The sequence below is a fragment of the Rhinoderma darwinii genome, chromosome 4, assembly GCF_050947455.1.
Source record: "Rhinoderma darwinii isolate aRhiDar2 chromosome 4, aRhiDar2.hap1, whole genome shotgun sequence".
NCBI lineage: Eukaryota > Metazoa > Chordata > Amphibia > Anura > Rhinodermatidae > Rhinoderma > Rhinoderma darwinii.
In genome coordinates this window covers 126,441,873-126,457,374 of record NC_134690.1, presented here as the reverse complement: position 1 = coordinate 126,457,374, position 15,502 = coordinate 126,441,873, and the positions used below count along the sequence as shown (strand labels likewise).

At 40.0% G+C, this 15,502-nt stretch overlaps 1 protein-coding gene across 1 annotated transcript in view; it reads right to left on the bottom strand.

Annotated features, from left to right (window-relative positions):
• Positions 1-6,642, bottom strand: part of SCHIP1 (schwannomin interacting protein 1) — a 508,162-nt gene extending 501,520 nt beyond the window's left edge. The window contains exon 1 of the mRNA XM_075861554.1: positions 6,397-6,642. Coding sequence (XP_075717669.1) covers positions 6,397-6,405 — 9 coding nt within the window. The 5' untranslated portion in view covers positions 6,406-6,642. The remainder of the gene's footprint in view (positions 1-6,396) is intronic.
• Between the last annotated feature and the right edge of the window lie 8,860 nt (positions 6,643-15,502).

Here is a 15,502-nt window from a genome sequence, read left to right as displayed (position 1 = left end):
TCATAGTTCCAGACAGCAAGATCTCCATATTCATCTGTATACATTTAGTATTTATAGCAAGGTGACAATATTTTAATCTGTTTGCTACTGTTTTTATCATTCTAGTGTAGTCTGATGTCTTTACCCAGCAAACACTGCAGTTCATTATTCATGGGTGCACTGGGGTGGTCTTCACCTCTACTCAAAACATATATTCAAAGTTGTTATTTGTTTCAGGAAAATATTATGTTTGTTTGTCAGGATGGAATGCAATTTAAATTTTTATATAAAGTTCTGTGAAAATGTATTTGCTGCCTTCCTGCTATTGCATATTTGTCACATTGAGCGGCTTTTTTTCACCATGAATTTCACCACTCTCATTGAAAGGAGTAAATACGGCAGTGAAAACCCGTAAAATAAAATTACATGCTGTGGATATAAAAATTGACACCGCAGGTCAATTTCTGTGCGGAAATGTTCTGTATCGTGTGGATATTTGTTATAACTTATCCACTTTACTGCTACTGTAATACGCTGTGGATTTTTCATCTGCAATTCAAGATGAAAAATAGGCAGCATATACGCCACGTGTGGACATTCCCTACAAGTTCAGTTTTAAAAAATGTTGCCACATAACTATTTTGGTAAAAATGTCTAGAAAATATAATCCTGTCATTTTTGCTAAAGAAAAAAAATTGTGACAATGTTTAGGTAAAATCATGGCGAAAACTTGCTAAAAATGTTATATTAGTATACCCAATGGGGTCTGTCCTCTACTTCACCATAATTTGAGGACTTTTCTGTTCCTCTTGACCTGTATTACTGTCTGTATTGTATAAACGCTAATAAAAATTATTATTAAAAATAAATAAATAAATATTTTCTGGAATTTTAATATTGATGGCATATATTTAGGATAGGTTATGAATATTTGATCAGTGGGGGCCTGGCTCCCACTCCTCTGTCGATAGTCTCAGTGAAGGGACCCTGGTGCACCAGCGAGAACCACATCTCCTTTACTGTTTACCCAGTGTCAGCGCTGTACATGTGATTGTGGCTGTGCCTGATACTACAGTTCACTGCAGTTGCGTTACCAGGCATTCACAACTGTGCCTTGGTAAACAATAAAGGGGACGCTACGCACCCTTCACTTAGCGGATTGGCTGGAGTGCTGGAAGTTAGACCCCTACCAATCAAATATTGATGCCGTATTCTAAGCTGCAAAGTGTGAACATAGGGGCGCTTTTCACTCTTGACCTCAGCTCAAGATGGCTAGATACAACCCTACCGATCAATAAAATTATAAATTCTGCCCCTACACTATTTCGCTCCCTCATGGAAATATCATCCCAACAAGGATATCTGGTAGTGGTCAGGTATTCAATTTTCTGCGTGGATCTTCCCCAGGGTCAGATGGGAAATCACAAATAAGTGGCCATCTGTCTATTTTTCTGTTATTTAACACAAGCATGTAGGCGTGTTCTGCAGACAAAGCTGCGAAACTGAAAATGCATGACTCCTGTCAAACTAGCTGTATTGGGCATGTATTTTACGGGCCTTCACACATAGCGCTTGTTGGCCAAAAACGCTACAGCCAGATGTTATCTGGAAGACAATAAGTGAAATTTTGAACGCACTACAAACAATATAGTATTTTTGTGGTGACATTTTTTTCTTTTGTCTTGTGTTTTTTAGGTCAGTGGCGTTTGTGTGTGATTTCTATGAGGGAACCAGGAGATCCACACAGTTTACACTATCTATGCTTCTAATCATAATACAATAACACAGTATATACTATTGGGGAAAGCCACCATGAATGAATGAATGAATGAACTTTAGTTTAACAAAAGTAAATGATTTACGGTCATAAATATGTAAACCATTAAACTATTCCGTTTATAGTTGAAGCTAATTTGCAAAATCAAGTACATTCCTCTCGGTCACACCGCCAATTGCTGTAATTCTATTGGCTACAATGAGCTTCTATGACATCACAGCATTTCTGCTGCCAATAGGAAGGAACACACATAGTAACATTTGCATATGTTTAGAATAGGGAGAGTTATATTTGGTCTGTAGTCAAAGCCGCTTTATCCTTTCGTACGAGAGGCGGTATTATTATTTTTCCGACATGTTAATTACTATTCAGCATAGAAACAAATTAAATCAAATATCAGTCAGTCATACAAACAATGTACATAATCACTATCCAGCATAATTTAACAGCAGTTAAATCTTGTATAGGTCATGTGCTGTGTACATGTAAAGTAATTTACATTTCACCTACAAAGATAATTTAATGTCACCACTGTAGGATAAAAATGACAAACAATAGTCATGACAAATGAGGGATCGCTGATAATGCGAATGTAATTGTAATACACTTTTTAGATGTATTAGTTTTACATATTGGTTACTTAATTTCTGTAGTAAGTAAAAGGGACATCTTTCTTAAAGAGTTATTCCCACATTTATAATTTATAATTATCCACAGGATATACCATAAATGTCTGATAGATGCGGGTCCCAGCCCCGGGACGTGCACCTATATCGAAAATAAGTGCTGCTTTAATATTTCTGTAACTTCCATAGAACATAATGGAGAGAGACACATGCATGCGTGGCCACCTCACCACTTAGTCCCCCATGGAATCAGCAGCTGCCTCACCAGCGTGACCCCCATTCTTGATAGAGGTGCGAGTCACGGAGTTGGGCCCACATCTTTCAGAAATTTATGGCATATCCTGCGGATATGTCAATTCTTTAAATACAACCTGTCACCCCCTCTGACATGTCTGTTTTAGAAACTAATTGTATTTCTCAGGAAATAACAATTCTTAGAAATGTACATTGTGCCGTTCCTCTGTTATTCCTCCTAGAATTGTATGAATAAATTGACAACAGGGTGTTACCAGTTGGGGGTCTGTGATTACACAAACTGATACTGGCCAATCAGTGCTGACAGAGTGAGACTTTGTAGAGACACATCCCTTTGACAAGAGGAATGGTAACATCCAGTTGTCAATTTATTCATACATTTCATAGAGGAATAACAGAGGAATGTAAAAGCGCAGAGGTATAAGGAAATATGTTCCAGAATTGTTATTTCATGGGGAATACAAGTATTTACTAAAACAGACATGTCAGGAGAGTTGACAGGTCCTCTTTAAAAGGGCACTAAACCTAAAGACTCTCTTTTATAGAATTGCTATTCAGTTAAATGCAATATATTATTGTCTTTAAAATGGGTTGTATCATGAAGATAACCCCTGTCCATATGCGCTATAAGAGCATATTGATGCCATACAGGGAGTTTCCCGGTCAGAAGTATTCACTGTGAGCCAGAGCGGAGAGCTGCTCTGTAAGAGCGGCACCAGTTCTGGCAGACTCATTTACCTGAATGTCCACAATAGCAGCTTCCCTCAGCACCAAAGGTGGACCGCCGATGCAGCTGCACAGGGATCCAGAGGGAAAAGGGGCCCTCTCTCTTCCATAATAGGTTTGTAGGGGCTGTCACAGAGTGTACCACGGCATTGGAAGAATGAGTGACTTACTTGCTATATGTGGGCATGGCTTGATGTCAGCAGGAAATGTCTCTGTCAGTCAGCACTTGGCAAAAGTCAGGTAAGTGTGAGTGACTGGTGTGTAATATGACATTTGTTTGGTGTGCGTTACATACACTGGAGGCATGGGTCCATGAATGGGGTGTGTGCTGCATTATCCTATGCATGAGTGGCATGTGTAAAACTTGTCTCCAGTGTATGATTCGAAAGTGTGTGGCACTCGTCCTATGTGTGAGGCTTGTGTCCAGCACGTATCCTGTGTGTGAATGACATGTGTGCGGTATGTGCTCTATGTGTGAGTGGCACATGGGTGCCATGCACCCAGCATGTGAGTGACAGGTGAGCATCATCCTTCCAGCATGGGAGTGGAGCTTGTGTGATCTATGTCCTGTGTGTCAGACGTGTGTGTGTGTGTGTGTGTGGGGTGTGTGTGTGTGTGTGTGTGTGGCACGTTATCTATGTGCGAGTGGTGCATGGGTGGCATGTGTTCAGCACCTGAGCAAAGCAAGTATAGGACATGTGTCCTTTGTGTGAATGGTGCGCATGTGGTGAGTGTGACTTTTTTATGCGATATCTGTGAGCGTGGTTTTGTGTCAGTGGGACGTGTCACTCCCCTGCATGCAGGTATTCTGCAAGAAGTCAGCAAAGGGCAAATGTATGAGTGATCAGTGTGTAACTTGAGTCTTTGTACCGTGTTGGCATGTGTCCTTTGTCTCACACAAAGTGACACATGCACCACTCACTGGTGCATGTGTGGCATGTGTTCAGCGTGAGTCGAGCGTGTGCACCACGTGTGATACGTGTGACTGAGCAAATGTCCAGTGTGTGAGCAGGGCATGTGGGGCAGGTGTCCAGTGCATAAATGGCACATGTGTGGCATATGCACAACATATTAGTGGCATGCATGCATTTTTTATTTAATTATATATATGAAGAATATATTGTTTCTGTTGGATTGTTTTCATTGAAGGGAATGTAACCTAGTCGTATAAGTAAACTGTACTCATATATAAAATCAGAATATATTGTTTAAAGGTAAATTTGGAATGACATACTGTACTTCCAGCTTTTCTCTTGATATATTGCTGATTTATGTACATTAACTGCTAAAATAAGTCCCTTCATGTCAAGTTGTTAAAAATTACGTTCAGCCATTTTGGAGTTTTATCTGTTTCTCGAAATTCTGGATAAAAACAATCTGAAAACCATTGCAGCTCCTTTTGTGTTGTCATCTAGCTTTCCTAGAGCCCTGAATAGAAAATGTCCCTGCTCTTCTAGTAACATGAGAGGGATAGGTCACTACATAACTAGCCAGATCTGGACTGACAAACCCATGGGAGAAATGTAATAGCAACCATATTGGATGTCACCCAGCTTTGCTAGAAATAGATGTAACTAGAAATGGCAGATTAGAACTTTTAACAACTTCCCAGATGAGAACGACTCAGGCAAATGCTGTTTATTGCAATGCAAATCTCACAAAGTGTTTCTCACACTTGATGTTAATGGGAGAACAGTAATGCTTCTTTCAAGAACCTTTTAACCGTTTTCATAAGCACAAAACAGCTTTCAGTTCACCATACATATTTTATATATTTTCACACCCTACCAGGCATGAGACAAAATACTCTAGTTCCACAATGATTCACGGTCTACCTAAAATATACTGAACTAAATTCAAGAAGCTACACACTGCTTGGAAGAAAATGACCAGCATGAGACCTACAGGACTACAACACTGAATATCACAGCTCTACATCCCATATTAAAAAAGAACACGTTTTTTATTCGTACTCAGTACCGTAGGAATTGTACACTTACAGATTATGAATCTGAGTATGAACGATGAACCCCAAGTCACAATGGTCCAAGCCATGGACCTTCACTGTATAATTCATTACCGAGCTGCTAATACACATTGAAGGTTGGACCCAAAGTCAAGGTGGTCCAAAGATTGGACCTTCAATCTACAATTCCTTCCGTACTGAGCTGCTAATTCATAATAAAGGCTGCACTTCAAGTTAAGGTGGTCCTAAGGTTGGACATTTAATGTCCAATTCTTACAGTAATGAATTGCTCATACACAATGGAGGATGGACGTCAAGTTAAGGTGGAGTACAGGTTGGACTTACAGTACTGAACTGCCTGTACTCAATGAACGCTGGATCTTAAGTTAAGGTGGTCCAAAGGTTGGACCTTCAACATATATTTCTTACAATACTGAGCTGCTAATGCAGAATAAAGGGTGGTGCTCATGTTAAGGTGGCTATAAATTGTATCTATAATAATAGCAATGTTGATTCTTCCCACAATAAAACCAAGAACCATCATCCATAATGCATCAATTGCACCAAAATGATTGGATCCAACCGAATGAAATAATTTGAATCATTTATAAAATTGATCATACATCTTTTTAATGTTTTCCTCATTCCATTGCTTTCACATGATCATAACTAGTATTTTGCAGTCTGAATATTCGTGAAGAATAATTCACCATGAGGCATACTGAACAAATTAGTTGTAGATTTTCAGTAGACATAAATGCGTGTTCAAAAATTTATTTATGGAATAATTAGTTATTTTTTTTAAAAAATTCTTGCCAGTTACTAGTTTTACATTTAACTATTACTCAATGCATTGAGATCACATCTAAAGTCAAACTTGCTCCTGGAGTCCCCTGTTGGAAATCTACCTATGCATCTTGTGCTGACAAGTCGAGCAAACGGCAGGATTGTCACAGCAGGTACAATGACATTCAGGTAGTTCAAAAACACAAGACAACATAAAATATACAAAGAATTATAAGGCGCACACAGCTAAGTGTTTGGGTTTAGGAAATTAGATCTATTACCAGACGCATGGTGAAATTCCCAGAGAATCCTCAGGGGCACACTGGCTGCTGCTTCTGTTGCTGATATGGATGCTATTCTGTTGGACCTCTGGGCTTGATGTGACCACTGCTTGGTACCAGGTGGTTCTGCGGGCACATTCAAAGCATCCAAGATCCCATAGACAGACAAGACACTCCTGACTCTTTGCTCAATCAGCACTGAGTGCTGTGGTGCTGAGGAGAGAAGGGAACCTGGATACACTGCTCCTGCCACTGGCTCTGCAGCTCTGAGCTCATGTTAACTCCATCACTGCTGGATCCACAGTGCTGTGCATCATCATTAATGCAAACATAAATCAAAACTATTCCAGTGCATTTATTTCGATCATTTATTTGAAACTCTAGCTTGCGTTAACCACTTATTGTACAAGCAATATATATATATATATATATATATATATATATATATATATATACACACACACACACATATATATATATATATATATATATATATATATATATACACACATATGTATATGTATATATATATATATATATATATATTCCAGTGACAGTATTTGTTTCGGTAATAATGTCACATTTATTTAGATGTATTTGCTTTTCCACTTACATTTATATCTTTACACACTGTATACATGAAGTCTTCTATTTACGAACTGATTGTTTTACTCACAAATTAAAACCAATATTTGGTCTCCGAATGTCTCCTCGGATCTGTCATCCAGTGCACGTTTTCCACTGACAGGGATCAATTGCAAAACTGTAGACTGTCACAATTATCTGTATTTTACAGGTATATCTGAAATTCGGCACTGGTGTGACAACAGCTTGTACGCGGTAGTTATGACATTATTTTCACATTGCCCATGCTTCTGCTTTTAGTATACATAGAAATTATTTCACTGGTTTGAAATAACGAAACATTATTTTCATGCAGTGCATTTAACCTTTGTGCTATGCTGTAATGTATTGAATGTGATATTATACTATGCATCACTCATACACAATATATAAAAATAATATATGATTTCTGTCGTATGTACTAATTGTGAAGAATTAGTTGAACCAGTGCTACATGATGTTTACTGACCTTAATGTTGTTTCCATGTTTGGCTATGAATCTCATGGAGCCCAATTACTTTTTTTTTTCAACCTGACGAATTGCAATAATGACCCCCAAATGCAATGCTGTGTATCCTTCATGTCTGATGTATAAATGAATGACATAACACACCAATATTATTCTCTTGGGGCACCTTTTAGAAAAAAATATCAGTAGCACACTGATAGTTTGGGCATACAGACTCTGCCTGAGGGTCCTGAGCATTCGGTGTCCTATATATCTTCAGAGGGCCGAAGCAGAGTTTTTCTTAAACGGTTAGGCTGGGTTCACACACCCTATTTACAGACGTAATTACGTCCGAAAATACAGCTCCAAAGCGGCAGCAAACATCTGCCCATTCATTTGAATGGGCTTTCGATGTTCTGTGCCGACGGTCATTTTTTTTACGCGCCGCTGTCAAAAGACGTTGCGTAAAAAAGACGCCCGCGTCAAAGAAGTGCCTGTCACTTCTTGAGACGTAATTGGAGCCGTTTTCCCTTGACTCCATGGAAAAATAGCTCCTATTACGTCCGTAATGGATGCAGCGAAAAGCTCCTGCACTTGCCATTATGTCTGAAATTGCGGAGCTGTTTTCTCCTGAAAACAGCTCCGTGATTTCAGCCGTTACGGATGTGTACGTGTGAACATACCCTTAGGCTGGATTCACACGAAAAGGAAATGCTGCAGACATGCTTAACATTTTCCGGATGGAAATCAGAGCATGCTCCGTTTTTATGAAAACTGCAGCATGCTTATTCTGTTCTGGATGTTCACTGAGGATTTCAGCCTTCTCAGTGTAGAAGGGGTGAAAGTCACAGCAATATACGCACATAAAACAGGAGTATTTTGCTGAGGAATTGCTACGGAAACGATGCAGAAATTCTGCAGCATTTCCTTCCCATGTGAATCCAGCTTAAGACAGCTTCACACGAGCGTGACAGATTTACGCTCGTAAAAAACACGTGTAAATCTGGTCCATGTGTGTTGTGTTATGCATGAGTGTGCTTTGCGAGTGGCGTGTGTTTTTCACGCACACGCAAAGCACTTTTTTTTTTTCAATGGAATTGATGTACAAATCCGTGTGCAGAGCGTGGTTTTCATGCACCCATTGACTTCAATGGGTTCGTAGTTGCGTGAAATGCAAGAGCACCATTATAGGTTATGCAATGAGTTTAATGCAACGGACTCTCGCTGCGTGAAAACTCACGCATGTGTGAACAGCCCCTGTGAAATCAATGGGTCCGTGTGCTGTGCCTGATTTCACGCTCATCTGAATGAGCCCTTATAGGGTTAAATTAGAGAATTCTGGCTGCCTAAAGCAGCCACTAGGGGGAGCTTACAGCATTCAGAGTTATACAACTCCCACTGAGTTCAAGGGTATCATTTTCCCTTAGTTCTCACTGGTTTACATGATTCTCAGCCCATCCCTGAACCTAAATTTGTTTCTTAATATTATGTCTATTCAGAGAAGCACCATGCCCGTTACCATTGCAGTTAACCCCTTAATGATGTCCAATGTACTAGTACGTTGTTGTTGTTGTTATGTACTTAACGCTACACAATGTATAGGTATGTTGTGTTGCTAATGCAGGCTCAGAAGCAATCCGATGAACCCCGCGATGCAATCGTGGGGTTTCCGATGGCTGCTCTGGCAGACCGGAGGCCTAACAATGGCCTCCTGTCTGCCAAGTCAAAAGCGATCGCGGCATCTTAGTAGTTTGTAGCGATAGACATCGCAGCGATGTGATCGTGGGGGTGCCGATGGTTGCTATGGCAACCGGACACCTAACAATGGCCTTCTGGTCTGCCACGTACGGAAGCCCATTAGGCCCCACCCATAGGTGGGACCTAATAGGCTTGCTGTCAGTAAATAACTGACAGCTCTAATGCATTGCGCTACGTGGGTAGTGCAAAGTATTAGAGTAAAGATCAGAGATGCAGGCCTTCAAGTCCACCAGTGGGACATAAGAAAAAAGTGAAAAAAAAGTTAATAAAAATGTTGTATAAAAGTGTTAAAATAAAAGTTTCAAGTTAATGAGACAGTTACCTTGTATACTGATACATCTGTGTATGAACTAGAACCCTGTGTTTCTTTTGGAAACTCTACTCCACATATATGAGGATTTGGGTTGGGATGTCGGCTATTGGTGGTAGGTACCGGATGCAAGAGCACCTATAATGTCTCCTGGGTGCGCTCCATACCATTCATCGATTCTGATGTGAATTGGGACCTAATGATTCATTTTGGTTTCTCATTTATCAAATGCTGATGTGTCCCCTGCCACTGATAAAGACCCAGTCAACTAAGACTGGCTCTCCGTTATTGCTAGGTAACACTTGACACTATCTGGATCCTCTCTAATTCTGCCCCTCCTTATATAATGGACTATGTGCCTGCCGCCGATGGGGACCCGATCCATGACTGAACTTTGGGCAGTGTCCCTGACTGACTCCCTGTCGCCAGCAGCTGGCACCTTCCTAGCCTTATGTAATGCTAATCTGGATTTGTTTAGGAACACATGATCCATCAATGTGCTGTCTTGATATATTTCCCTTTTTATTTTTTTTTATTTTTTTGGGGGGAGGCACTTGTCCATAATATTGATGGGTCTTATATCTCATACTGAGGTATATTGAATGAAGTATCATTGTTTTGTACATGACTATAATTAACCCCTTCCCGACATTTGTCGTAAGTATAAGAAACTGAGTCGGAGCTGAATCGGTGCCATCATCCCCGGATGTCAGCTGTATCTTACAGCTGACACCGTGCTGTAATGGCGGGGACCGAAGTTAGCTGCGATCCCCGCCATTAATCCCTTAAATGCAGCAGTCAAAAGCGATCGCTGCATTTAAGGTGTGTGCAGCTCATCTGCACCACAGCAATGAAATTGCCGGGGTGTCGGTGGCTGCAATGGCAACCTGAGGCCTAAAACTGGCCTCCCGATCTGTCTAGTATGGAAAACTTCCAGCCCCCCGACCGGAGGCGGGGCCTAAAAGGCTTCCATAACCGTCGGCAAGGTGGCTCAGGAGATTAAACACTTTTGGGGTCAAAATGCTCGCTACACTCATAGATGAATTCCTCAAGGGGTGTAGTATCCCAAATGGAGTCACTTTTGGGGAGTTTCCGTACCTTAGGGGCTTTGCAAAAGCGTCATGGTGTCAAGAAACCAATCCAGCAAAATCTGTGCTCCAAAAGCCAAATGGTGCTCCTTCTCTTCTGATCCTAGCCGTGTGCCCACACAGCAGTTTATGACAACATATGGGGTATTTCTGTACTCCAGAGAAGTTGCTTTACAAATTTTGGGGTTCTTTTTTTCCTTTATTTGTTGAGACAATGAAAAATTTTGAGCTAAAGCTATGTCTTATTGAAGAAAAAGGATTATTTTTATTTTCACTGCCCAATTCTAATAAAATCTATGAAACACCTGTGGGGTCAAAATGCTCACTACACCCCTAGATGAATTCCTCAAGGGAAGTAGTTTCCTAAATGGAGTAACTTTTTGGACGTTTTCACTGTTTCGGTCTCTCAGGGGCTTTGCAAATGTTACATGGCCTCCGCAAACCATTCCTGCTAAATGTGATCTCCAAAAGCCAAATGGAGCTCATTCCCTTCTAAGCCCTGCTGTGTGTCCAAACAGATGTTTATGACTACTTAGTTGCTTTACAAATGTTGCAGTGCTTTTTCTCCTTTAGTCCTAAAAAATTAGCTAAACCTTCATTTTATTTGAAAGAATGTACATTTTCATTTTCACGGCCTACTTCCAATAATCTCTGCAATAAACCTATAGGATCAAAATGCTCACTATACCCCTAGATAATTTCCTTGAGAGGGATTTCTACTTTTTTGGCACCGCAAGAGGCCTTCAAACCCGACATGGTGCCTAAAACATATTCTAATAAAAAGGAGGCCTAAAATCCAGTAGGTGCTCCTTTGCTTCTGAGGCCGGTGCTTCAGTCCATAAGCATGCTAGGGCCGCATGTGGGATATTTCCTAAAACTGCAGAACCTGGGCAATAAATATTCACTTGCGTTTCTCTGGTAAAACTTTCTGTGTTACAAAAAAAATGGATTAAAAATGAATTTCTGCAAAAAATTTAATTTGTAAATTTCACCTCTACGTTGCTCTAATTCCTGTGAAACGTCTAAAGGGTTAAGAAATTTTCTAAATGCTGTTTTGAATACTTTGAGGGGTGAAGTTTTTATAATGGGGTGACTTTTTGGAGGTTTCTAATATATAAGGCCCTAAAAGCCACTTCACAACTGAACTGGCCCATGCAAAAATAGCCTTTTGAAATTTTCTTGAAAATCGGAGAAATTGCTGCTGAAGTTCTAAGCCTTGTAACGTCCTAGGAAAATAAAAGGATGTTCAAAAAATGACGCCAATCTAAAGTACACATATGGGGGATGTTAATTAGCAACTATTTTGTGCGGTATAACTGCCTCTTAAAAGCAGATACATTTACATCGAAAAATGCTAAATGTTTTTCACAATTAAATACTAAATGTACAGACCAAATTTTAACAGTTTTATAAAGTCCAATGTGTCACGAGAAAACAGTCTCAGAATTGCTTGGTTAGGTAAAAGCATTCCGAAGTTATTGCCACATAAAGTGAAACATGTTAGATTTGAAAAATGAGGCTCTGTCAGGAAGGTCAAAAGTGGCCAAAGCGGGTAGAGGTCAATAGCTTTGTTTATTTTATTTTGTTGCTTTTCTATTTGATATTAATCATTGTATTATTATCAGGGATAATGCTCCGCTTGTGGCTTTGGGGGAGCGGGAAGGCAGCACTGTGGATAGGGGTAGACGTTGTCTGCAGCGTTTCACCTTCTTGTTGAGGGCATTGTCAGGCAATGCTTGGTGGTGCCTACTTTTTTTTGGGGGGGGGGGTGTTGCTGATGATGTCTGGTGGATGGGTCCCCCTTTGTTTAGGGTTCTTCTACTATGCTTTTTTGAAGCTGCTCCAATTTTTTGGTTTAGCTCCCTTAGTAGCAATATCATGTAAAATATGCTTTATAATCTCATTATGAGGTCTATTGACTTTATCTTCTGAGATACCATTAAATGGAATGAGTCCTGTAGAGATTCTTTGGTTTATGTACGAGTTGTTTGGTTTACTTACGAGTGGTAATGTGCCTTTAAGTACATCCCCATATAAGATGTGGAAATGACAATAGACATGACGGCTCTGAGGAAATCCCAGAAGGGACGAAGCACGTTAGCCCTATGTTGACACGGATGTGAGTGACGTCATCACACCGTGTCCCTGCCTTTCGTTTTCCCTGCATGATTACATGCAGTGTTGATCTGATCTTGCAATGCATTGCATCAGGCCACACTGGCAGGCTCCGCTTGACCACACAGAAGTGTATTAGCCCCTGTCGTCTGAAACTGTTTTCGGGCTATATACACCTGGACCAGTTGAAGCTGTTTGAAGGCGGTGGCGTGCCGATGTGGCCTGGGCTTGGATTGGCTGCTCCTCGCCTGAAGTGCCCTTATACATATGGCACATTGTTACTGGAGACAATCCAGCACACAGATACTAAGTCTATTGCAGTTACTCACTACACCACGTGGTTTACTACGATCTGGATGTGTGGAGATGGAATAGTCGATTCAAACTTGCCTTTACCCTGTGCATGCAAAAGAACAACTGGGGCCCCATAGAGATTCCTGCAAAGATCAGTATATTCCGCTCAGGATTAATATGCTTCTGTTGTTTGTATCTGGGAAATGCTATCGAAGTGAGACTTGGTTGGATCATCACAATCTTTTTTCTTTCATTATATTCATTATTACCAGCCATATCTATAATTGTCTCATTGTGTCTTTATGTTTAAAATTTTTGTAGGTTGCTCTTTTGAGCAAATATTTTCTATGAATTGGGCTCTATTTCTGTTAAATTCCTGGCCAGGTCATCTAGGTGGTCGTTTTAATTCACTTTCATTTTGAATAATAATGTATGGTAATAACCAGGGAGATAGTATTTATATGACTTTTCTATAAGTAATTAAATTTCGTGTATTTTTTCATATGTGTGTGCTGGTTGTGTCCTAGAGTTGTACTTCCTTTTCATTTTTCTTTTTTTGTTCTAATAAAAACAAACACTGCTTTTTTTCCTATCATAAGTCTTTTATTATAAGAAAAAAATGAAAACGTTAAAAAAAAGTACACCTATTTGGTATCACCGCACACGTAATGACCCAAACTATAAAACTATAATGTTATTTTTCCCACATGGTGAACACCGAAAAAAAAATACAAATTATAATGATAGAATCGCTATTTTTTGCGCACCACCCCTCCCAAAACATGGAATAAGAAGTGATAAAAAAGTTGCATAGACCCCAAAATAGTACCAATAAAAACTACAACCTGTCCCGAAATAAACAAGCCCTTACACAGCTTTTTTGACTGAAAAATAAATAAATTATGGCTCTCAGAATATGGTGACACAAAATAAATTAAAAAAAAGAAAAGGGATTTTATTGTGAAAACGCTGCAAAACATAAAAACTATATACATATGGTTTCGCTGTAATCGTATCAACCCTCAGAATAACTTAAAATTGTTATTTATAGCCCACGGTGAACACTGTAAAAAATACAAATAAAAAACACTGTCAGAATTTATGGTTTTTGGTCACCTTGCTTTCCAAAAAATTGAATAAAAAGTGATCAAAAAAATCGCGTGTACCCCAAAAGTGCACCAATGAAAACTACAGATTGTCCTGTAACAAAATAAGCCCTCACACCGCTCCAGTGGAGAAAAAATAAAAACGTTCTGGCTCTCAGAATATGGCGACACAATGTGCAGCAAGTTCCAAAAGCGGATAAGATCAGGCGCCATTTATCAGTGCGACACTGGCCACATATCTGTGGATTATTATTTATTTACCGCATTATTATACCCTATTAATATGCCATGATGTAGTCCGCACAGATTACATATGTTCCCACATTATAAACTGAAATACCAGTAAAACCCCAGGCAGAAAAACTACCAAGCAAAATCTGCGCTCCAAAAGCCAAATGACGCTCCCTCCCTTCTGAGCCCTTCAGCGTGCCCAAATAGTAGTTTACGTCCACATATATCACCATACACGGGAGAATACGCTTAACAGTTTATGAGGTCTTCAGTGGCACAAACTGGGCACAACATATTGTGCACTAAAATGGCACATCAGTGGAAAATTGCAATTTTCACTCTGCACCATCCGCTGCGCATTCATTTCTAATGAAAGAACACATGGGGTCAAAACGCACACTACACCCCTCAAAATGCCGTAAGGGGTATAGTTTCCAAAATAGGGGTTACTACTTAGGGGTTTGCTTTACTATTTGACCTCAGAGCCCTGCAATTGTGGACCAATGCTGTGAAAATCACCAAAATAGACCTCAAATGCGCATGGTGCTCTTCACTTCTGAGCCCTGTCCTATGTCCAGACAAATGATAGATGCCTTAAGCGGTATCGTTTCTAAGATGGGATCACTTCTTGGTCGCTTTTACTGCACTCTGGCACCTCAGGGTTTTGCAAATGCAACATGGCGCCCAAAAACTAATCCAGCAAAATCTGCATCCCAGTAAAATAACGCTCCTGCATTTCTGAGCCCTGCAGTGTGTCCAACAGCAATTTATGACCACATGTGGGTTATTGCCGTAATTGGTAAAAATTGTTTTTCAAATGTAGGGGTGTTTTTCTCCTTTATTCCTTGCTAAGTTAAATTAAATTAAATTTAAAATGTCAATGTTTTCTCAGAAAAAAAATAATTTTCAATTTCATGGCATAATTACACTAAATTCAGCAAAAAGCCTGTGGGGTCAAAATGCTCAATATACCCCTCGATAAAATGAGTTTCCCAAATGGGGTCACTTTTGGCCGGTTAGCACTGATTTGGTCCCGCAGGGGTTTTGCAAATGCGACATGGCGCCGCAAACCATTCCAGCAAAATTTGAGCTCCAAAAGCCAAATAGCGCTTCTTCCTTTGTAAGCTCTGCC